Source organism: Hippoglossus stenolepis, chromosome 11 (assembly GCF_022539355.2).
Source record: "Hippoglossus stenolepis isolate QCI-W04-F060 chromosome 11, HSTE1.2, whole genome shotgun sequence".
NCBI lineage: Eukaryota > Metazoa > Chordata > Actinopteri > Pleuronectiformes > Pleuronectidae > Hippoglossus > Hippoglossus stenolepis.
In genome coordinates, this window is record NC_061493.1 from 23,563,329 (window position 1) to 23,588,556 (window position 25,228).

The following is a 25,228-nucleotide window of genomic DNA, read 5'->3' on the forward strand; positions in this document are numbered from 1 at the left end:
GACGGCTCTTCGACACGGTCTCGTTCACCTCTAGTGGCGGGTTGGTTTCTCGATTTCTGAGGTTTCTACGTCCACTTCAATACGAATAAGATGGAGAACGGAAACTGGTATTTGAAATGAGCTGATGGTGCCGGGGGAATTAGATGTTTGATTGGTTCTCACCCGGTCGCCAGGCCTGACGAGTGGCTCCTGCTTGGTTCCCAGCTTGTGCAGCAGGTTGTAGGCCACCTTCACACTTCTGGACCACAGTTTACCTGCAAGCACATACACAGCGTCGTCACACAGTGAAACCCACTCACGCAAAAAGAGAAAACGCTTGAAATGAACAAATCTGAGACGTTAGGGATGAAAAATGTAGTCAAGAGGTCAAAGGGTAAATTGCAAATCTTTGTGAACTTTAGTGTAAAATGGAACAAAGGATGAGAAAAGCACTGCACTGACGTGAGTCGTGTATTTTACCCCGTGAGGGAACTGGCTCCAATCACACAGACGTCAAACCAAACCCTGCCGTGTAATTGGATCCATGTACAGTGATACTTCACACACACACAGACACACACTACACAAAGTCATATAGTTCACATCAGTATATAATTACACAGAGAAAGGGGGTTCTGCTATCTCCACAAATACTTTTGGTTATTGTTTGTGCTCGTGCAGCTTCAGGCAAAGTGAACCAGCCTCAAAAACGTCTTATTTTCACTCTGCAGAAGTTCAGGTTATTATATCTCTTAAATCAGTGTTGTTTTCCCTGCAGGGCCAAGTCGACTCTCTGAGTAATGACACGAACTCACTACAGCAGAATCCATCCTCTGCTTTCTGTCCCTGCTTCCGACTGGCAGATGCAGACGTTATGAATGAGCGACCAAGTGTGAATTCCTCAGTGTTTTTCACGCAAACGGAGGTTTTGGGATCCCATGAGGAAAATGGACGAGTTAGGAGAGAAAGTAAATTGCAAATAAAAGGCAGAGCAACGGTGATTCGGTGAAAATTAATGAATTCAGAGTGAGTGAGCTCATTTACATTGTACATTTCACACATATCGATCAGTGCAGCTTCATGTGTTTGGCTGCGTCTCACAACCAAAGACCCGAGAGGCACCACAAGGTTTGGTTTTGAATATGGTCGTTAGTCTGCGATCGTTCTGCCTTCATCTGCTCATGATGATGATGATGATGCTGCCATGAGGGACTCAACGGTTTCCTTCTCCGACTCCTACTGCACTTTACTCACGTCTCTATCTATCTGATATAGTTATAAATGACAAAGACGCAACAAATAATGGCTTCCACCTTTTTCCCCCTGACTCTTTCAACAATGTTTTTTATGGTCCCGTGCCGTCGATGTTTTTATTGTCCTGAACGATCAGTTGTACAATCAGCTAAACCTCAATCTGAGGTCAAAATGAGTTACAAGCGTTCTTGTGCGTACTGCGAATTATAATCCTGGCGGCACCACTGCCTGGTACAAGGGCACTTCAGCAGTAAAAGTGGGCATCACAACCAGCAGCCGCCACCCGGCCTGGAAACACGTTCGTCAACCCTCTTCAGTTACAAGAGAAGGCTCCTGCTGACATTTTAGGAAGCTTCCCTCCAGCTGAGCCGTGTCCAAATCTGAGAGCTGCATCTCCAGATGTAAGCACAGATCTGGGGTCTGGCTTTTTTTTTTTTAGGATGACGTTACTCAATCTACCCGTGAAAGATTCACCCAGCAGCCTTTTGTCCTCAGAAACCATCTCATCGTGGAGCTTGATTTAATAACATCAAGGCGTTGGTTGTGAAATTAGATATTAGGCCACTTGGAGAAACACAGACACTCTCACAAAACGACTCCGAAGACAGAACAGATGAAACTGGACGGTCAATGTTTCAGTTGAGGATCTCGGTATTTCAGAAACAGGTCGATTAGACTGAGCCAATAAAGGAATGAACTGATATTAGATGTATTATAATGTAAAATGAACTTTATCACATTGTATTATTTGGTTTTAATACGGTATTGTAGCAGCGCCACAACAACAACAACACAAACAAAGGGTCTCCTGCTCGTTCTCAGTGTGAGCGACGCTGGACCTCAGGGTCCTCGTCTGAAGCTCGTAAAAAAGGCTTCTCATTACGACTCAAGATGTTTGTATTTGTTCCTGACGTCCTTTAGGTTGCTCCGGGGGTTTAGAAGCTGTGGAAGTCTGTAACAGGAGGTTCGAGGTCCTCTCGGTGTTCTAAGGAGGATGCGAGGGTCGTTTAGAAGGTCCAACATTAGTTTGGTAAAGGTTGAGTGGCAGATGACACGTTTCTGGTGCCTCGTCCTGGAAAGGTTATAAGGAAACATTATAAAAAGGTGATGAGCTGCATTTCTAATTTTGTAGGTCACGGAAAACACTCTGAAAAGAAGCAGACGTACGAACACAGCACGCAGCGTCTGAGCATCTTTATCAAGAAAAAATAAATAAAAGCTTTGGCCGTGCTGTTTTCAGAGGATCAGAGTTCCCTGAGAAGCTCTTGAAACGTCTTTATATATAGAAAATGTTGTCTCTCCTGCCAATAACGTGGGGTCGTCGGCAGTGCAGCGCGGTGAGGGTTGAGTTCAGGGACAGCGGGAGAGTTCGGTATCGGGAATTTTATTCGTTCCCTCGAGTAAATGTTCGACTTGACAGGAAGAAAACACAACAATACAAGTTTGTCCTTGTTGGCCGACATCAAAGGGACGATGCCACAGGAATGAGAGATAAAGGAAGATGGAGATTCAGAAACAGCACTGCACACGCACACGCACACACACACACACACACACACACTGTCTCACCGTGTTGTTGTCTTTCTGGTGGAGGACTCCTGAGTGCGGGCTGAAGACATTTCACAGTCTGGTGAGCGCTCACATTGCCTCATCATCAGCTCCTCTCACACACACACAAACTATAGTGTATAACTATAGCGCATCATTCACTGAAGCTGATCAGCTGCAACCTGCCTCGTCTCCAGGATTCTGAGGCGTGCAGGTACGATTGTGGCGACCGGCCAGAACCCCTCCTCTGGCAGGAGCTGCCTTACCGTAGGTCAGCACGTAGAGCGGCTTGCCATTGGTGTCCATGGTGGTGAGACAGGGGGCCTTCGGGGAGATGGTGCCCCACCTCTGCAGGGCCGCCTCCAGGGACGGGGGCCAGTTGGTTACCACACCCAGCTGCTCGCCCCTCATGACCACCATCGGGGCCCCCTCGGCCTTGGGCTGGTTGGGGTCTGGCTGCTGGACTGGAGGAGACCGGGAGAAAATGGGATTAGATTAGATTTTATAAGATTAGATCAGAATAGATTTTATATTTGTTCCTGATGTGAATGTTTTATTACTCTTTGCTCATACTGAACTGTTTTACTCTTTCTTCCCTAATGTCGACTGATCTTCAAGCTGCTTCTCGTTTTCCGCCTCTTCATTTTGAATCACTATGAGCTGTCTCAATAAAGTTCATAGTCATAGCATCACTCTGATGTATAAAAAGAATACAGCTGTGAGAAGGAGTCATTTTTCCAAACTTACAAATACAATCACAGCGTTGCTTGAGTATCCACGTTTTCCTCTTATTACAAATTAAATTAGTTTCATTTGATTTAACGGCGTGAAGACATTTATCACTGCTGTATCACGGAGGACGTCCACGGGAAGGAAATGAGCTTTTAATTAAGCAAAAAACACCAAGTTGATGCATCTTAACGACACACTGAGTCAAACTGAGTCGTCCCAGCGTTTGTTATTCACGCCTAAATTATTAATTATCCTCTGGCTCTGCAGCTTTTGACACTGGGAACAAAAGGAAATATTCATCAGTTGGATTCAGCTTTGCCACGGCACACAAGGAGGTTTGGTCGACTGTGATTGTTTTTCTGTTCGCATGAGAAAAACGTTGATATTTTCTGCAGCTCAACCCGAAGACCTCAACACGAGAAGAAAGACCTGAAAATGTGCGATAATAAATATCGAGTTCTTCCCTGACCATCACCAAGTGTAACGGTAATCCGTCAACTAACAGACGGCAAACAAAACCTGAACCTCCTTGGCGGCCGAGGTTAATGTGATGTAACAAGAGACACTGTGAAAAATGTAATCGAATAAAAAAGTCGTTACCTTCCAGTAGCTCCTCGAAGTCGTCGACAAAAAACTCCCTGAGCGGCGGCCGCTTCGGCCTCTTCAGGGTGTTGACGAGTTGCTGAATCTTGGCGGAAACTCTGCTGCTGACTGGGACACCTGCAGGAAGACCACACACACAAACGCTGTAAAGCATCACACCTCCGACATCTGAGCAGAAATCCAAAATAAGCTTTACTGGCCCTATATGAGTGAGTATTCAATTATATACATGTTTAAATCCAAATCTCTTGTGTTCTATGGCCCGGTCACAGTAGTACAACGCCTCCAAACAGCAGATACTAAAAAATATACAAGTAAAGATGTTAAAACTACGAGCTGGAACAAACTGAGTGGAATCTCGTCTCGCACACAGTGAATCCAAAGTTAAATCCTGAAACAATTGACAGAAGATGAGAAAACAAAAAAGGCACAGCTCCCACAGCATGACAATAAAAAGAATCTCAGTGCTGCGAAAGAGCGACTCTCCGCTTTCAAACTAACATAAGCTCCCATGTGGCGCCTGATCCGTCACGTTCAACACGTCCGATGGTGGCGTCTGATGAAATGAGCTCGTTGGAGTATGAAGATATGAATCAGCAGATTTCACTCCTCAGCCAAACTAAAATGAGGCACTGAAATCTGCGGCGTAACTCTTCCCAAAATGCCAAAACAAAATGAATGAACATAAAATATTCAGTAGCTTTGGTTGTTAATTCATTTCTTATTGCTGTTGTTGTCACTTCTTTCCACCACCACTCACCGTCTCCCGTCTCCATCAGCTCGGCGTTGCCGTACTTGGGCGTCTGTCTCTGAACCGCGGGGCCGCCGCCCGGGGCTCTCTCCACCTGGATCCCATCGGCGGCGGTGCTGTTGGCCGAGTTGTTGGTGTAGCCGGTGACATCTGGAGGAGCCGAGTGGTTCTCTGGGATGTGAGATAAGGGAGGGAAGGATGGAAGGTTAGTCATCCACAAGGAAACAGAAGAATGACAGACTCATCAGGTCACTCTGACCTTTGACCTTTGACCACTGAAACTTTTGAGTCTAAATGTGTGGCCAAGTTGAGAGGACTCCCTCGAAAATAACTTGTTCACGGGACAAAAGACGAGTTATGTGAGGTCACAGTGACCTTGACCTTCAAATTTGAATCACCCCAAATTTGAAATGACTCCCTGAAGGTATTTATGTCGTTCACAAGGCAAAAATATATGTTAAAAAAGTGTTTTGTGACGTCAAAGCAATCTTGACCTCTGACCTTTGATCACAAACTTCCTCCATGACTCCAACTGAAGGTTTGTACCAAATTAAAAGAGACGACCTCCAGGCGTTGTTCAGATATTGAGTTCAAAAGAATGAGACGGACCAAACAGAAACATGATGCCTCCGGCCCCTCAGTGTCGCCGGCGCCGAGCCATAAAAACAGTTTGCCACAAACAGTGACACCTGCTTCTCTGTGAGAAACAACAAACCATCAACACCGTAACGCTGGTTTTCAGGTCGTTTCACTCCCTGTTGTGTTTCAGCCTCTCGGCTGCGGCTGATTTTTCAAAGCTCCCATCGCGACTCAAACGCTTCACATTTACCTCCTTCACGAGGCTCGGCTGCTGTTCAGCGACATCAAACGGTATTTACCGTTCTGCCCGAGGGATTCTTTACTTTGAGTGGACGGAGCATGAAATGATGCAGGGAGGAGGATGTGTGGCGAATCTAAACAGATGCGTGGAGGTGCAGCCTGTGTCGTTTACTGTCGTCTTCAGTCTTTAAAACGATCTCATCTTGTTCAGCTTTAGAAAATGTTGCACTGCAGAGTCCTGCTCGACAAGTCGTGAATAGTAGACGACACAAAAAATACATGACTAAAGTTCTAACAACACAAACGTGATCCAACAACAATGATCAAAGACAAGATAAAGAAAAACTGGAAGAACGCAAATATCTCAGGATGAAGAAGAGGAGCCGTGCACGTAGAAGACGAAGATGAAGACGTAGACGAGGAGATTCCAGAGCATTTGGACACAAACACAAAGAGAAAAAGGAAAGCTTGATAATTGTCTATTCAAAACATAAAGACTCACATGTTAACTTCTACCTGCTGTTACAAAGACAAGTGTCTGTGATGGAACCAGAACAAAGATGTCTTTCACTCTGATCTCTTCGTCTTCCTCTTACTTAATATTTCATCATCGCCTTTTCTCTCGTAGTGATTATTAACAGCTCGATTTCTTTATAATATAAATAGACACATATGCACCACACATGCTCTACACTGCACGTTGGGTAATTAATTTAACCTTCGTTAAAAAAAACAAGACTTATGGACACAAACGACGATAAAAACTAATGAAGTTCACTGGATTTGAACTAGTTTCATGGTGTCATTGGAAAAGCTCCTGTACCTTAACGTCTAAGTTTCCTGTTTATTCCATTCATCTTACCAGGGTTGATGATAACTGTGACACACAGAAGTTGCTTCTCTGCCAATAAACCCGACAGAAATCATCAGATTTCATCGCCTGACAAACAAGACGGGAACGATGTGCAGCATCAGGGAGAGTAACATAACAAAAAAAAAAAAAAGAGAAACAAGTGGAGTGAGAGGGAGTCGAGCAGCGAGCAGGAGCCGGCGAGACCAAACAGATTTCTTTATTCAGACACGGACTGCATATCAATACTGCAGCGCACAGCACAGGCATGCTAATTGCTGTAGCACGCCGTCTGTCTGTCTGAGCTGCACCGAACGAGCCCTGTCTGCAGTCCTGTGTGTGTGTCCTTCTTTCTGACCAGCTGTGTGTGTGTGTGTGTGTGTGTGTACGTGCACACGCCTGTGGTGACCTCATCAACATGTATTTATGAGGATGTGTGACAGGGAGGAAGAGCGGCCCTGGCTGAGGAGGAGGAGGAGGAGGAGGAGGAGGAGGAGGAGGAATGCCACCTTCACTGCTGGAATAGGGATGAGGCTGAGCGGGTTCACTCGGGGACAGGACGTCTCTCACTGTGGGTCGACGGCGGTTTAAAACACACTGAGCCCTTCAGCCACAGTGACTGTCGACTGTTTGGAAACTCCTAGAAACATTTAGGATGAAAGTACACGAGTCAAATAAATTTTAGTGTATATAAAATCTATAACGTCCACCCTTCAATCAGACTTTAACTACAAACATTTAGAAACTCTCCGTCCAGGAGCCTTTAGTCGCTGCTGTGATGGCAGCTTTAATTACATCTAACATAGGAACGCTTCCAGATCTTTCCTTGAAGTGAATGCTCATTGCTCCCTGCAGCGGGAGTCACTGTGTTCTCACAGGAATCTCACCGATACAGAGGAAACCACTTCAGTAAATCAGGCCGGACATTGATTTGTTTTCCGAGCACCGAGCTGGCTGGTGGAGTCCTGAGGTAGAGCGCCGAACAGAAATGACCGGATGGGTTCATGTTATTCACATCACATCCAGAAGTCTGGACGATAATAAGAACTTTTCCTAACCAGATGTTGGCTTCAGTTCAGGGGTCGCATCCCCCCCCCTTACAGCCGTCGCCTAGCAACAGAGCTGCGGGTTCATACAAACGTTGAAAAGATGTTTTTAGAAACACACGCATCGTTAGCTGTTCGCTTGAGTGCTAACACTTTAAAATACATTCTTCTGGCGTTCTCGCCTCACTTGCTGCTGCCATTGCCTCTTTGAAAAACAGTTCATCACAGAAGCGCAATGGATTATGGGATATGTTGGGCCCGGGAAGGATCCACCTGCTGGAGGAGCTTTTGAATTGGGACAGCCGAGTCACGCCGATGTGACGCAAACGGTTTTTTAAATGCAGCCTCAGAAGGATGCATCCCCCGACTTGAGACACAGCTTTTAAGAACGCTGCGTAAAACAAGAGACTGACAGGGAAATTAAAAAAAGAGGAAGAAGGCAGACGGCCGCTTTCTGGCTCGGATTAAAAACCATTTTGAAAGCAGATCGACTCTGACCTGAGCAAACAAGTAAAAGCATGCTGCATAATTAGACAAATCAATAAACAACACCAGCGGAGTAACCTTGAACGTCAGGGAGTCGATCAGACAAGCTGCTCTCCAGCCTCTTTAAAAGCATTGTTGATTTCCCTCATCAACAATTCACAGCTTATTTTTCCTTCTGCTCGCACAGACACAGTTTTCATGCATCTACCACAACGCTCAAGGCTGCAGCGAGGGGAGCACTGACATGATACTGGACGATAACCATACACTGAATCGGCAGTTTGATCAGCAAGCACATGATGGAGGGAAACGAATCAGAGACACTGATCAGAGGAACAGTATCGGCATCCCTGCTTTGTACCAAGGGATGGCCTCCTCCTCCTCCTCTTCCTCCTCCTCCACCTCCTCAAAGAGAGGTGGGTTAAAAGGCCTGCAAGTGAGGAACGAGAGGGGAGGGGCATCTTGAAAAGCAGCCTGGAGACGTCACAGTGGGCTGGGCCTAACTTCTCTGGCATTCACTGAACAATAACACAATCTGTATTTCAGAATTCTTAATATGTGCGTTCAAAGGGTTTTAAGTAATCGCACAGCAGCAGCAGCAGCAGCAGCAGCATGAACCAACACAGGAACAAAGAGGCATCGAGAGACACGGCGTGAACACAAGAGTCGACCGTGACCAGCAGATTGTCAACAGAGATGCTGCGACCGGGAGCGAAGTATGGACGGATGAAAGGAGCGGCGACAAACCGATGCACACAGATACAGACACACTTTGAACAAAGGAAATGAGAAAGAGTCAATAAACGGTCACCGTCCTCAACCAGCAGCAGGCAGGCGTCTGATCCTGCCTGTTGTCCACAGATCAGACCGCTGCTCGCCGGACCCGGACCATCCAGCTGTTTTCACGAGCTTCCATAACCCGCTCGCAAAAACACGGGAGAGGAGAAATCAGGGATAAGAAACAGACTGAAGGTAATAGAGGAAACAGAGGCAGTGTAAAACTTTACACACCGTGCACTAGGACGCGACCCTCCACCTAAAACACGCTCGACGGCCAACATCCATCCACCCAACATCCATCCACCCAACATCCATCCACCCAACATCCATCCACCCAACATCCATCCACCCAACATCCATCCACCCAACATCCATCCACCCAACATCCCCCAGTTCATTATTGGAAACTTCTCAACAGCCGACTAACTTCACCTGCAGCTGAAAATAAATAAACTCGCAGACAGTTGCTGTATTTAAAGACCAAATCAGACGAGCGACGAGGAACAGCTGCTCTAATATGAGGATATTTGAACTAGATAAGGAGGTGATGAGTCAAAACATCATGTTATCGATGCACTCATAATTATCATTTACACATGGATCACATAAATCACGTAATTATTCCTTATTTTAATCCCTCGTTACGGTCACGGACGTTAAATAGCGATGGACGACACATTTCCACTTCCTCCCACCATCTAGAAAAGAAGGCAAAAACGTGTAACAATACGTCGACCAATCAGAAACCACCATCCATCACCTCGAACACACAACCTCAGGTCTCTGACTGTAAGAGAGCAGCAGAATCCAGTTAAACCTCCTTTTTAACAAGAAAATAAATAGAAATTGTAAGAAACAAGGATCGTCTATCTTTGGCTCCGGATGACAAGGCCTGTGCTCAAACAGGAGTTGCTCTAGATCCAGATTTGACTTGTGGTCTCAACAGGGAGTCTGTAATTTGCTCTGTGGTTTTTCTAGACTTTGCAATAGGCAGAAATAGATCGGCACTGGGTTTCTCTAAAAGTCTCAGGTTTTAGAAGTTGACTCATGGTTGTTAAAGATGTAGGCTCACATCAGTTGTATTTTCTTGAGGCGTTCTGGATTTTGTCTCTAGATCTGTGCCTGGATTAGTTCATCTGTTTTGTCTAAGAAAGCATCGACTTTGCAGCAGAATCTATCTGAGGGTCTCAGGAGCCGGCTGAGAAGGTCTGGTCCGTCTTCAGCGTGTCTGCACTAAGGTGTCCGGAGTTTCCTGAGTGCTTCTATGGAATCAGCAAATTCATGCATTTTATTTTTCTACTTGTTCCGAAAAGTCACAGAAGGAGATGGAATGGAATCGAGCAGTGAAGATAATTTTGTGGTTCTTGACACTTAATATAAACGATTCAAAACCTGGTCCATCCACGTCCTCTCTTACCCGTCTTGTGGTGGTGGCGATGGTGATGGTGGCGGAGGTGGTGGCGGGCGGAGATGTGGACATGCTGTGCCAGGACGTCAGCCAGCCTGCCGCCGGCTGCTCCGCTCCCGCCGCTGCGTGTGGACGAGGACGAGGACGAGGCCGTGGACGAGGTGGTGGTCGTGGTGGACGAGGTGCCGTGCATGGCCCGGTTGATCCAGTGCTCCATGCTGATGCTCCCCTCTCGGCTGGACGACGTCCCTCCACCGCCTCCTCCGTCCTCTTCTTCGCCGTCTCCTCCTTCTCCTTCCTCGCCGTTGCCCTGACCCTCACCCTCCGAGCCGGAGGAAGTGTCTGACCAGGAGAGGACATAAAGAATATATAAAACTTCTTGCCAGGTCATCATAGCAAAAATGAAAAAATGCGAATTGAAAGACTGAATCAAACCATTGGACAATAATTGATCTTTGATTGATTCTATCCCGATACTAATGCTATTATAATATAATAATAATTAGAGTATAAGAGACAAACATAGAGACAGTCTCTATGTCACAGTCTATTTCCTGTAGCCTGGAAATATTTCAGCTCCCATCTGTCGCCACAGGGGAGGGACGGAGTAAAGTTTGTTCCTGAAAGCTTGAAAGTGTGTGTGTGTACGTGTGTGTGTGTACGTGTGTGTGTGTACGTGTGTGCAGGTGTGGATTTGCGTGCACATATTTTTCCCATGATTTCCATAATGCCCATGGCAACACGAGACTGACGGTGTGGAACTGAGTCACGGCGGGAGAGCGCGGTAAACGAGCAGCTGAAGAGGAAACACCTCCAGCAAACAAACACAAGTCACATGTCATCGGCCCCAGATCCCCTCGGTTCTGGTTCAAGAGAAGATCGTTGGTTCGAGGACCTCCATCGCCGTGGTTACAACAACACCCACAGACCTACGGTTGTGGAAACAGCAGTAAAATATTTGACTCTCTACTTCTCCTCGATTTAGATCAAATATTGTTCTCTGCTTTGATCACTGCTACATTCTGTTCATTCTTCGTCGTGCATCACAGCTGATATTTGCGGTTTGAAATGCCACAGGACTCCACCCGGCCTCGACACCTCAGCCCCCCCCCCCCAGTGCTTCGCTGACATGCTGGATTGGCAAATCTGTGTCTCGTTCTCAGCAGGACCCGCCGAGGCTTCCAGTGACGACACACTAACATGTTGAGCACAATAGGAAAGAAGCTGCCGGGCAACGTGGGACTCTCACAGAACGAAAACACACAGAGCATTCAGAGGGGGGGGGGGAACGTGAGAGCGAGCCCCTGACGCAGAGCAGCTTGTACTGAAGCTGAAATATATTTAATGATGCGTTGAGATATCGAGAAACTGCAGCTGTGAAACGCAGTCAAAGGCCAATCGGAGTGCGCTCGTCATCTCTGCACGACGCAACGGGCTGCTCGGCAACATGCGACTCTGCTGTCCTCAAGTGAACCTCGCCGGCAGAGAGGTGTGTGTGTGTGTGTGTGTGTGTGTGTGTGTGTGTGTGTGTGTGTGTGTGTGTGTGAGACTGTTTTTACCGCTCCTCGGGACACGTGCTTTCTAAATCTGCAAGAGGGACTGTGTGCATTTCTGTGACTCATCAATGCTTGTTTACCTTGTCTTGTGTGAAGTGGAGGGAAAAGATAAACTTAGAAGTCATGTGAATTTTCTCTCTCTGTGTGTGTTGTGTGTGTGTGTGTGTGTGTGTGTGTGTGTGTGTGTGTGTGTGTGTGTGTGTGTGTTGTCCAGGTATTATATAACAATTGTCTTCGATTTGGCGACAAAAACGTAAATCATTCAATTTTAAGGTGAAGAAATATTTTAAAGTTAGGTTTAAGTTAAGGTTAAGGTAAGGTAAGGGTTAGGCGAGTAGTAACAATGGTGATGGTTAGAGTAAATCCAGTAAACCTCCAATTTAAATCAATGTGACGTCCTCTGGAGCCACACAGACACCACTGTGTGTGTGTGTGTGTGTATTTGCCAACTTGTGAAAAAGCCATATTTAAAAATGCCAAGATTTGTATGAAGGGCATATAAGTGAAAAATCTATGTTTTTCTGATTGTGAATAAATCCCACGAAAACCAATCAAAACCAACCAAGTGCATCCAAACCCTGGTTCAGATGATTCCTCTGAGCCACAGAGATCCTGTATCGCCAAAAAACTATTAAAGACATATCTGTGGGCCACACTGTGGTTCTTTTATCATCACACACACACACACACACACACACACACACACACACACACACACACACACACACACACACACACACACACACACACACACACACACACACACACACACACACACACACACACACACACACACACACACACACACACACAGTCCCGTTGCCCCAAATACTCACCAGAGCACCAAATGTGGATTAATCCTGCAGAAAATAGTCCCAGACAAATGCTCTACTTCCTCCTGTTGCACTGGCCGTGTGCAGGTGCTGCTGTTTTAGATGTGAGCCAGTTCTACAGATTTATTTCATGTGTGTGGGTCTGAGTTGAAAAAGTTATTCTACACTCACACTGACACGTTATCGTTTTAAAATGCATCAGCTTTGCTACGTTTACACCTGGTAAAAATAAAATGCTTCTGATATTTATTGTTTTGGCCGTCGTGCAGTTCCTCTCTCAAAGGAATCTGAATCACCTTGTTCAGAGACGCTGAGGAGCTCGACCCTGCAGCCACAGAGATAATAGCCTCATTAACACCTTCATTAAAACCAACACCAGTTCTATAAAGAAATGGACGCCTGCCACCGCCACAGGCCCCCGGACAGATCCCGCCTCGCACGCCACGGGGATGGAATTTTACGAGAAGTGAGTGTCGGCCAAATATTCATCAGCGTGGTCGAGAGGGCGGGAAGCAGCTTAGGCTCAATCAAATCTGTGACGGTCGACTTACACGACCCCCTCGTCGCTCCTAACTTCAAAAGTGCGATGACAGGGAGGAGGCGAGCGGCCGACACGTGCACACATGCTAACTGACAGCACAGGAAATAGAAACTTAAAGGTCGAGGCCAGACGGGGTCAAATATACATGAAAAACATCCAAATTGGTTTCTGTTGATTCCTGGTCCCTGTTTCTCTGCAGAGTTTCTTCTCAGCAAAACCTTCAATTTAAACTCTGTAATAGGTTATTTTACAGGACCAATAAATGTGGTTATATCCCATAATGCCTCCTCTCACAATACAAGATTATTACATCACACAAATTGCAAAGTGCAGTTATTCATTTACTGCAGACAGTTAAACTCTGGAGTTAGTTTCTGCTCTTTGTTAGTTTACGACTCTCTGCAGCTTTGCGGTGCAACACTGCCTGTATCGGGATTTCCTTGGTTTTTAATTTAAGGTGGATTTTTTATTTCAAATCATTTCCTGACTAAGTTGAGATATTAAAGAAAGAATCTAAACGTGTAACTTTGTGCTGACGTCCTCTCTGCTGCCACCAACAGGTCAAACTTTCAGCGTGTTTTTTGAGCATCAAACTCAAATCACATGACCTGTTGTTCTTTGATGAAACACGTTGATGCTGGTTTTAAAATCACATTAATTATCATATTAATAAAAAACATCTACTTTTATTGGTTGAACATGGCTCATAACGCCACCTTGTGTTTCAAAACGTCTATACACCTATCTCATCAAAGGTGATGCTAAAGCTGCGCTCATCTTCAAATCTATGCTGAAACTAAACCTCTAAATCAGCACAACATCTACCGCTCACAGAAACGCACACGCACACGCACATGCACACGCACACGCCTGTGCCGGCGGTTCAAGCAGCTCAGGACGACCATAGTCTGGGCCGTAACCAAACCCCGGAGGCCGCTATGCAAAAGTGTGTGTGCTGCTACTGGAGTCATCGCTCATAGCACAACAACGTAGATAACTTGTGTTGAGCAAGTTGTCGTGTGTGTGTGTGTGTGTGTGTGTGTGTCTTGGTCTTCACCTGGTGGTGTGTAGGCATCCATGGAGCTCTGGACCACCAGCGACCGCCGCTTCGACGGCATGGGCACCGCCATCTTCCTCTCTTTGTGCTTGGCCAAGGCCGCCTGCACTGCCTCTGTGTGCACATCTGGAGACAAACATACAGAGGTGTTTAATTCACGGTGCAAAGCGAGAATGATCAGACAACCATCTCGCAGGGAAACTGCAGCATCGTGACCTGTCAGTAGTCGCGGAGTACGTCACGTTTTGTTCGTGCAGTTTTAAGAAAAGTTTGTATTATGATATATAATGTAGCCATTCCACAATGTTGTATAAGAAAATCCTCTCACGTCTACACACCATGTCTGTGTTTGAGCAGCTGTTCGGGGCTGTATGATGCCGTGTGAGGCGAACTGTACCGGACTCTCTCCATCACGATTAAAAGTTGTTACGACTCAGAAACATAACAATATAAATTCTGTATCTGTTGAATATTCTAGAGGGTTTCTTCTGGATAATTTCATTCGTCAACACTGCTCCTGCTGCGTTGCTCAACTGTGGAAATCAGGAAGCACAGGAACCAGTGATGAGTCCGTATTTAAAGACCATTTTACTTTAAGGATAATACTTGTGTACATCTAGTTCTGTTTGCAGGATTTTGACATTGTGGTTCTTTTACTCATAAAGTATCTGAGTATTTCTTCTTCTTTCTGCTGAACACACGACTTGTGACTGAATAAATGGCCAAAGAGACGAGTTGACTTCTCAGGCACCCGTGATGTCGTCCAGTGCAAACACACACAGAACCATCAGCCGGCCTCCGTCTTTGTGCTGCAACGAGCACCGTGTTCCCATTTCCTCTTCAGTTTACGTACACAAACACCCCCGGGCTCGACAGCGGCTCCCACCAGGCCCCGTGGGTTGCCGACCAGATTAAGTTCAGGGAGTGCCGGTGAAGACCTTGTGTAAATTAGCGTTTCTAAGAGTGAGATAAAGAGCTGCAGTATAACCCCGGCTTGGTTTGTTTGAAGAGCAGACGGCAAACACACGGTGCAGAGACGGCAGGCTGTCGTCCCGATAACGACACAAGTGAGACATTTGTCAGAATGAACGTGGGCTCGCAGATGCACGTTTGTTTGGCTTCTGCAGGGAAACGGAGGTCATTTAAATCTCAAGTGCACGTTTATTGTCTGACGGTCGACCGAGTGTGACGGCAATGTGTGCGAGAGAGAGAGAGTGTGTGTGTGTGTGTGTTGTGTGTGTGTGTGTGTCGTTTAAAAGGAGCCTGGAAAAACTTTTCTTTTTCAACTTAACGGTTTTAAAAGGTTTTTTACAGGATTTATTTCTGGCTTGGATCAAACTCTTCAACAGCATGCGGGGCTGTGGTAATGAAGCGAAGCAGGTTTCCCCAGCTGATGCAATGATTCAAACATTCAAATACCAGCTTGTTTCTTCTCTTATTGGATCTTCACTACTAACCCCGAATGTCACCGGAACAAATTCCCACAGATTAAATCTGAATGAGATGCCACTGAAAAGAATCCACGCAGGCGGAAATCCTCAGTTGATCCGATATTAATCTTCAGTCAACAGCGCGTGGAACCAAACCAAACAATGGATGACGGATTTCCCTAAAGCTTGTTTTTCCACCGTCCTTTGCCAAATACTTTGCTGCACAGAAGGACTGAGAATATCAACCAGGGCCCCCATGTGGTCATACGCACAATATGTAGGTGAGGTCAGTTCCTCCGGTCTGTGTGAGACACGCAGACGCAGCGAAGACGAAGACTGAACGTCCCAAAGATGTGCTGCAAGGGCAGGACACGCCTCTCACCTGATCTGTAGCGCTCGTCTCTGGAGCCAGAAGACCGTCGGCGGTGGTAGCGGGAGGACGAGGACGGGGTGACGGGTGCTCTTCTCTCCTGGCCCATGGACGGATCCATTCCTGGAACAAAGGAGGTTCAGATAACAGCCTTAATCTGAAACCGATTCCACAGTAAAAACCCTCACGCTTTTTTTATTTGTTGTATCTACAGAGCAAACTAATAAAATGATATCCAAGATAAAGTCAAGTTAAAGTGTTCAAGGGGCAGTTGGACGCAGATGATCACGACCCAGATCAACAGCTTTTCACACAGTAGATGGGAAAAAAAAAAGAAATCCACTTCATCACCAAACTAAAAACAATACAACGGTTAGATTTGAGTTTTTTTCTTGAATCAAATCCAGATACTCAGAGAAAACCACCTCCCTGCACACCAATCAATACGTCTGATGAGAATAACCACCCTGTTCCTGACAGCTGCTGATCTACGAGCATCCATCTCAGCCTCGTCTGTCTTGATTAGGGCTCTCAGCGCGGCTCAGGGTATCGCTGCTGCTCAGGAGAAGAGCTAAAAGTTGATTAGCCGACCAACGACTACCAGCCAGAGCAGGATTATATGAGAGGTCTGTGAAACCCCCCCCTTTGCTGCTCTCCTCTGGGGAGTCTGGATGGATGGACACGTTGGAAACATGAAACAGTGAATTTTATTTCCACTGGACAGACTCTCGGCTGGTGTGGGTGAATAATCCAAGGTTTGCGGAGTGACTCCAGATCACAGGCGGTGAAGAAAAGCTAATAAAGGCCTGAATTCATCATTTCAAAAAGTCTACACTACACAGGCTGTTCTGAACGAGACACGAAGTGAGCAGCAGCGTTCTCAGAGACGACTCAGCTACTCTGCATGGTCCTGCCGACAAAGATCTGAGTATCATTAGAAGTCACCTGTGGGGAAATAATAAAAATGGACTGAAAAACGATGGCACCAACCAAACCTAAGACTCCGCCCGTTCATGTGGATGTCAACCTTTGTGCTGATGATGTGCTGATTGCCCAGAACGATCGCTGATAAACCAACGTCAAAGATATTTGGCTTTTTTCCCCCATTAATATTTTGTTGCTATTGTTATAAGTAGTAGTTTTAATCACCTCCGCTAAAGAAAGAGAGAGAAAGAAAGAAGGAAGTTATTGTGTTAAGAGTGTGAGTGTGTCATCCAGCCCCCATGGTGAACTGAACCAGGCCTAGATGTGAATAACACACATTTTCATTTCATTCCACCTCCCTCTTTCCATCCCATAATGCACTTCCTGACAGTCCCCCACCCTCATGACACACACACACCAGTGTATTCCAGTAATAGCTTCGGCAGGGTAGTGTCTCCGTGGGCGACCCAGTCCCTGGTCACTGGTTACAGTCCCAGTGTGAAGAGAAACATCTCATCTGCTGAGGATTTAACGACCTTTGACGGTGACCTTGACCTTTGACCTCCAATTCTCCTCACGTCATACTCGAGTCCCAGTAAATGTTTGAGCCAAATGTACTGAGACTCCCTGAAGGTGTTCTTGAGATATAATGTTCACAAGAATGGGACATGACATCATGTCATGTACTTTTCAATTTGCCACATCGTGATGACAAACGTCGATTCAGTCGCATAAAATCGGAGAACCAGGAATCAACTGAACTCTTGTATGTTGTTTATTTTCAACCTTTTCACATTATCTGTTTGCTTTTGTTCTTCTTTTCTTGACCACATATTTTTTCATCTTTGTGGGAAAAACCAGAAAGTTTCAAACTCGGATGATATTCCCTGTAGGGGACGCGTACCCATTTCTTTGGAAGCTGTAGTTTTTATTTATCAGGGAAAACTTTTTCTTTAAATACTTAAAGTTGATGTGCTAATAACACTTAGTTTTACCTGGTGCTTGAGGGAAGTAGGCTCCAATCAGCTTGGATCGCTTCTTCTCATAGCCCTTCTGTGTGATGTCACCTGTCAGAGAAACACAGAGAAAAGAGGGTTTACTTTCCTAATTCCTCATAGTGAGTAATGGTAAAACTAAAGTAAAGCACGTACATCTTTACAAATGATTTTGAAATCAAGGTTGTTTTACAGACTTTCCTGCCAACGTTTATTTACAGATAGAAAAAGTCCAACAGGGAATAAAAACATGCTTAAGACACGTGGTGAGTTCCATTATCTCCCAGTTAAACTCCAACAATTACCATCTGAATTAATGGAAACACACAGAAACAACAAGGTTGTATTGAAATGAACACAACAACATCTTCTCGGTGATGTTAAACAAACTTTCCTGGTCCAATCTCCAAACTGACCGGTCTCAACCCCCCCCCCCCCACAGGGAAGAAGTGATAAATCAACACAAGCCTACGTTAACATCCGAGTCCTTTAATAAATGCTTCTTGCTCTTTGGATTTTTATCCTCCAGGGAAAACCCGACAGGAGAAGTTTCCCACATTTCCAAATATGGTTTTTAGATTCCTAAAACTCTGCACCTGTTTTTCGCACACGACGTGTTTCAAAGTGAAACCGGTTCGTGGTGGCAACACGTGTCACATGGACAGAAAACCAGAGCACCAGCCTGGTGGAGATCCACATGACACAGAGAAACCAGTCCAGAGAGTGAACAGTCTCACAGGAAGGCAAATCTTACAAAGGCTAAATATGTCTTCATCACAAAGCAAATATTCATTTTCTAATACTCTAAACATGTGTCCTTCCACATCCTGAAACCTTTGTGACAACTGTAAGTGACGGCAGGCGGATGAGCTGCGGAGCGCTTCGAGGATGACTAAGTGAAGAAATGAAAACTCGGAGGAAAAACAAATCAGAGTGAAGGGCACCGCCCCTCTTCAAGCTGCAGGAGACGAAGGAAACAGACCTGAGTGACGCTAAGTCTGCAGCGGATTGGTCGAACAGGGGAGGAAGCTGGACTTGACAAATCCTCCTTAAGCAGACTAACATGTGACTAACTGGCTCGGATCAAGAAACCAACTGTGGGCACGGACGTCATCGGTGATGTCAGCAGAGTGTGTGTCTGTGTGTGTGTGTGTGTGTGTGTGTGTGGTGTGTGTGTTGTGTGTGTGTGTGTGTTGTTTCTGGTAGCGTGAAGGGAAAGGCACATGGCAATAATTAGCATCTCTAGTAGGGGATCTAAGTTCCCTGCAGAGAGAAATGTTTCAGTTGGAAAAGACAATAAAAGAGACTCTGAGGGAGGCTGAGACACATGGGGGGGATAGAGGGAGGCCCGACCTTGTCCCCCACATACCGACCAGTTGCACTAAGACACACAGCACGCAACCATCTTGACTTAATTGGGATTTTTATCCAGAGTCAAAGTGAAATGAACGTGTCAGTCACAGCTGATTCAGTCAGATACTGTAACAGCTCCGTGTTGGAAACCTCCATCCAATCTCCTCCAGTCAGTCAGTCAGTGAGTCAGTCAGTCAGTCAGTCAGTCAGTCAGTCTGTCTGTCTGTCTGTCTGTCTGTCACTCAGCGAGACAGGCAGCCAATCAGCCGCCCAGGAGCTACGGTGTGGAAGATAAATGCTGTCCCATTTATTGTTAATTGCCTCGAACATTTTTGAAATGACTAAAATATATCTGTTACATCATAACTCAGATCCTATATTTTCACAGTCATTTCTATTAGGATTCATTACAATCAACTCACCAGATTACTCAGTAAAAAGGATAATCATCACACAAAGAGGGGGAGGGCAGGTGAGAAGATGAGACGAGTTGTGTAACTCTGGGGCTTCCAGTGTTATTATATTATTGTCAATATAATTTATTCTCTACAAACACATGGAGATTAATCATGTACTCTAGAAATACCAGCAACGCAGTTTTCCTTCAGAGCTTGTTACTCATTTCCCTCACGAAAAAAAACAAGAGTCATGCAGCATTTATTTTTCTGATGAAGGACTTCACCTCTGTGAGTCGTGTTGCAGGAACAGCGTGTGTGCACGGCGACAGTAAGTACAGTCACTTGAGAGGGAACCAAACACCGCGAACCTGCAAACCGATGAGTGTTTGAAACAAACTGTGTGTTGTTATTCTACAGCTCGTCTCTGTTTGAGTTGCAATAAACTGGATTTAAACTCCACAGACGCAAAACATTGTGTGAGCGAGGAGAGGAGTGAGAGTTGATGGAGGGATGAGGATTTTTAAACAGAGACAGAGGAAGGAAGGATGACTCAGGCTCTGCTATTCCTCCACTGCAAAGTCCCCCCCCCCCAGTCGGTCTGTCTCTTCAGTTCTGGATGACATTGCCACAGGCTGTTAGAGACGAGTCCGGCTGAGGTGGTGAAGATGTTTCCTGTTCCTCTGAACACGTTTCACGTCCGAGCCGAGAGAGAGAGAGAGAAAAGCTTCAACTAGGAACTCCCTGATTCAACACAGGGTTCATCCTTTTTCATCAAGATCCACAAATTATTCTCTGAGAAAGTGAAAAATAGGTTGTTTCCCGACCCATACCGTATCCCTCCACCGATTTCTGTGGTTATCTGTCCGGGAGTTTTTGCGTAAATATCAGACAGACAGACAAACCACCGCAGATGAAAACATAAATAAATACGAGCGTCGGTGATTTCAGGGGCTCCATCAGTTGGAGGTTTATCAGGAATGCACAACCGGGAGGAGAGTGGACCCAGGACTCGCTGGAGGGACGATATAAATATATATATATATATATAAATATCCCATCTGGCCTGGAAACGCCTCAGGATCCACCAGGAAGAGCTGGAAAGTGTCACTCATACCTCCGCAACCTGAACGCCAATAAGGGGCAAACAACGGGTGGGTGGGCGGACAAATCCAGCTCCATTAAGAAATAGTTCTGCCACTTTGGTGTGGAGGAAGTCGATGCTCCTGCACATCAACCTCATCTAAGAACCAGAACTCAGAAACACTGAAACCAGAAGAGAGGAGGACAACCCGAACGCCTGGACGTGGGGGGGGACAGCGTCGGCTATCACGCGTTCAGGTGTCCCACATTCCTCTGGACGCACAAGTCAAACATGCACTGCATTCAAGTGAGAGTCTGCTCTGCCATATCACCTCCCCACTGCGAGTGACAGCTCCGAGAGAAAGAGCAGGGCTGAGCCTCCATGACACATGTATGTGAGAGAGAGAAGAGAGAGAGAGAGAGAGAGAGAGAGAGAGAGAGAGAGAGAGAGACAGAGAGAGACAACGAGAGAGAGGAAAAAGGGAGATATAAAGAGAAACCAGCAGAAAAGAAAGGAAGTGGAAACAGAGCAATGTGAAATCAGAGGAAAGGGTAGAAAAAAGGAGAGAGAGAGGGAAAGAGGGAAGTAGAGAGGAGTGTTGCATCCATCCAGCACCTAAAAAGGAAACAGATGATTTTATTGTTCCCACACTTCAACACTGGAGACACACAGAGAGAGAGAGAGAGAGAGAGAGAGAGAGAGAGAGAGAGAGAGAGAGAGAGAGAGAGAGAGGACAAGGATGAACTAAGAGCATAAAAAGAAACGCATGAAGAATTAGAGGGAGAGTGGCTTCTGGTCATGTGACTCCTGGACGCTGGAAATTAATCATTCTCTCTCTCTCTCGCTACAAAAGAGCGAACGGAGCTAACTGCTAACGACATGCTCACCAAGCTCACGTTTGTCGTGTCTCAGGTTTGATGTTCACTGTCACATTAGTCCAGCGTGTTCGTGATGCTGATGATGAAAGTGTTTGACAAATCAAGAAACTTTTGGCTGAAGTGAAAAACGTGAACGTCGAGATAAACGGGTCTTCTGGGAGATGTGGTTGTACTTTGGACAAGCCCTCGCGGTGCCAGGCTCCAAACAGTCTCTCACAGGATTTAAAAAACAGTATTGTACCAACACAGCGTCTTCACGGTCACCAACGCACCACGCCGCTCTGTAGCTTGACGGCCAGATTTGATCAAACTTAAAACAATATATATTTGAGCAGCTGTTAGAGGTTTAAAGCCACGGAAAACATTCTTTTAATCAAAATGTGTTTGTTATCCATCCCCTGGTTGCTGCCCACTTAAGTTGTAATTAATTAAATTAATATGGACTATGATTCCAGACCTGTGCTCAGAGATAAGGTAACACACACACACACCCACAGAGTCATGCATCCACAAAAACACAAACAAACACAAATTAGCTCACAGTTGAGCCGAGAGGAAACGCCCCAGGACTCCCCTGGGAATGAGGGCGAGGAAAACACACACACACACACACACACACACACACACACACACACACACACACACACACACACACACACACACACACACACACACACACACACACACACACACACACACACACGGCGGTGACAAGTACAATGTGTATTCAGAGGCAGCAGGTGTTTACACTAACAACACGCTGAGTCAGGACAGAAACACACACACACACACTCACACTCACACACACACACACACACACGAAGCCTATTTGTCTCTTTACATGAAACTTTGCATTACAAGGTTTTCATTTTCACTGTCGACAGGTGAAAACACAACTTAGCGCAGAATATCCGGAGGAAAAAGTAGAAAACTGTCGTCACTTGTTTTCCTTCCCTAATGAACATTTCCGAGCCCAAACGCTGACACTGTCAGAGCGACACACTCACTACACACACCTCCCCCTCCGGTCGTCATGCAATGAGGGACAGCCTGAGCGGGGACGAGTTATTCCTTGGACGATGGGTCACTAAATAGTGTACGTGTGTAACCTGGATGCACATAAACAGAATAAAACCGGAGCTGCAGCAGTTTGAGTTCCAGGGAAACCATTAAATGCACAATGAGAGGGTCGGGGTGGAAAGTCCCCGTCAGCTGCTTGAAACATGTCAGTATGTAATTATATTTATACTCGGAGAAAAATTGAATTAACGTCTACTTTGAGTTTGGATTTTGGTCCATGTGCCATTCGCTAACATGGAGGAGGTGGGTTTTACGGGCTGTGCCACCAGCCAGCCACCAGGGGACAATTAAGGTCTCAGTCTCTGGTGAACTTACAGTTTCGAGCGCTGTAGCTTACATGAGCTGCCATGACGATCACATCAGTGTGTACGCAGACACACAACTCACACACTGGCACTGGTGATATTTTCAGAGTGGAACAACTTACTCGTGTAAAAAAAATAAATGTTGACTTTTGCACATAATGTCCGAGGTTCATTTCAAAAGTTTTATTCAAAACGCAAAAGTTAAACGTCCTTCTTTCAATGAGAAGAACAAACAGAGAGGAGCCAAAGAAGTGAGACAATTTTCCAATAAGGCTAATTAGATGAGGAAAATCACCTCTCACACACACACAGACACACAGACACACACACACACACACACAGACACACACACAGACACACTCACAGAGCTGATATCTGGCACGTCCTCCCTCTACTCACCGAGCATCACGCCAACAGGCAGCAGGAATAAGAAACAGACACAGCAGTCGAACTCATGCTCCTCTCAGACGAGCCCGGTCTGTGGCCGTCCCCGCCGCCGAGTGTGTGAAAACACTGGTTGCTTATTCCCCATTGGCAGCGCACACACACGGACACACACACACACACACACACACACACACACACACGCACACACACACACACAGACACACACACACACACACACACACACACACACACACACACACAATAAGGAACACAAGCAGCTTATTGGTTTCAAACGAGGAGCAGGTCGACCTCCTCTGCGAACACAAAGGGCTGAAGGTGTCTGCTGACATTTAGCTACTGATGCTGCCTTTGTTGTTAACACACACAAACGCACACACACACACACACACACACACACACACAGCAGTGGATTGGCTGACAATTACTTCAATATTTACACACTGCCTATGGTCTTGGAAGGAGTTACCTTACCTCGTCACCTCAGTTCTATCTGTGTGTGTGTGTGTGTGTGTGTGTGTGTGTGTGTGTGTGTGTGTGTGTGTGTGTGTGTTTGTGTTAACAGAACACACAACAACACCCCCTCCCCTCAGTCAGCACGGTCCAACCTGCCCAAACACGTTTCCTGGTGACATCAGCAAAACAAACTAAATCGGTCTGTTTGTCGGCGGACTTCACAGTGAGGTGAGAGAGGAGACACACACACACACACATAGACAGACACACACACACGCACACAGACAGACAGACACACACACACTTCCCCTTTAAGGTTTACCCTCACATCCCCGGCCTCCTGTTGCTTGGGATATGCAAGTCCCACCTTTCCCGGTCACTATGGTGATAACTGCCAACAGTGGCGAGGAGGGAAATTAATATTGTGATAATCACGTTTGATAATAAAAGTATGAATGTTAAAATGATAAAGTTGTCTGACTGGGACACATGTCCACTCACTGCTTCAGGCGATAAAACTGTAACATTGAACAGTGCTCACTTCACAGCCGCTGGAAGAGAAGAAAGACAACGTCAACCGGGACTGTTTGCATTTCATTTGACTGCAGGAGCGTTTCAGCAGTGACCAACAATAACCTTTGGGTGCGGCACCACGGAACACGTGAGGAAGCAAATGATTACCATTAGTTTTCTGCTGTGAACACCTGCTGTGTTGTAAAAAGGGTTTACATGGGGAAATAAGCAAGTTTGAAATTGGTAAACTGCGGATCGACAGTGAAAGAAAAGAACGCAGGTGGAAACTTTAATCCCTAAAAACTCCAGAGCCAAGATCCAGAACTCAAACTTCAGCCGCCACTTCTCTACAACGCTAATTTGTCTTTTCCCGAGTGTCCCCAGCCACAGACAAACTGAGCTACACGTGCGAGGAAAGTCCCCCGTCCGGTCGGCCATCTTGTGATGAGGCTGCACTGACTCGGGTGGGGGAGGATTTGGGTCACGGGGTCAATTCCTCCAGCACATTACGACACCGCCGCTCTGTGATGAGGTTGATTGAGACTGGGATGTTTCATGTTCTCTGGAAATCACAGGGATTTATATGGATTTCCTGGACTCAACCTGCTATAATATAACCGGCTCATCAGAGGAAGTCGATATGAATCAGAAACACGTCACTGCTCAGACACTGCAGTGGAGGAGTTCTGGTCCTCGGGTCGATCACTTTAAATGAAGCGTCTTCGAGGCATCGCAGGAAACTTGTTCTATAAAACAGCTGCTCACATCTTTCTTCTTCTTTCCTTGTTAACATGATA

The 25,228-nt window shown here is 46.0% G+C and overlaps 1 protein-coding gene across 6 annotated transcripts in view; it reads right to left on the minus strand.

Moving 5' to 3' along the window:
- Window positions 1–25,228, minus strand: part of LOC118117407 (disco-interacting protein 2 homolog C) — a 105,169-nt gene that overhangs the window by 26,241 nt on the left and 53,700 nt on the right. For 5 of the 6 annotated variants that reach the window (XM_047341947.1, XM_047341945.1, XM_047341946.1 and 2 more), the window contains exons 2-9: window positions 17,963–18,034; window positions 16,056–16,166; window positions 14,244–14,369; window positions 10,266–10,598; window positions 4,877–5,038; window positions 4,114–4,233; window positions 3,048–3,245; window positions 163–254 (exon numbers count right to left, since the gene is read on the minus strand). In XM_047341947.1, the coding sequence (XP_047197903.1) occupies window positions 163–254; window positions 3,048–3,245; window positions 4,114–4,233; window positions 4,877–5,038; window positions 10,266–10,598; window positions 14,244–14,369; window positions 16,056–16,166; window positions 17,963–18,034 (1,214 nt within the window). Of the gene's footprint in view, window positions 1–162; window positions 255–3,047; window positions 3,246–4,113; window positions 4,234–4,876; window positions 5,039–10,265; window positions 10,599–14,243; window positions 14,370–16,055; window positions 16,167–17,962; window positions 18,035–23,456; window positions 23,568–25,228 lie in introns of those variants that run through there. The other variant, XM_047341948.1, reaches the window with a different exon arrangement.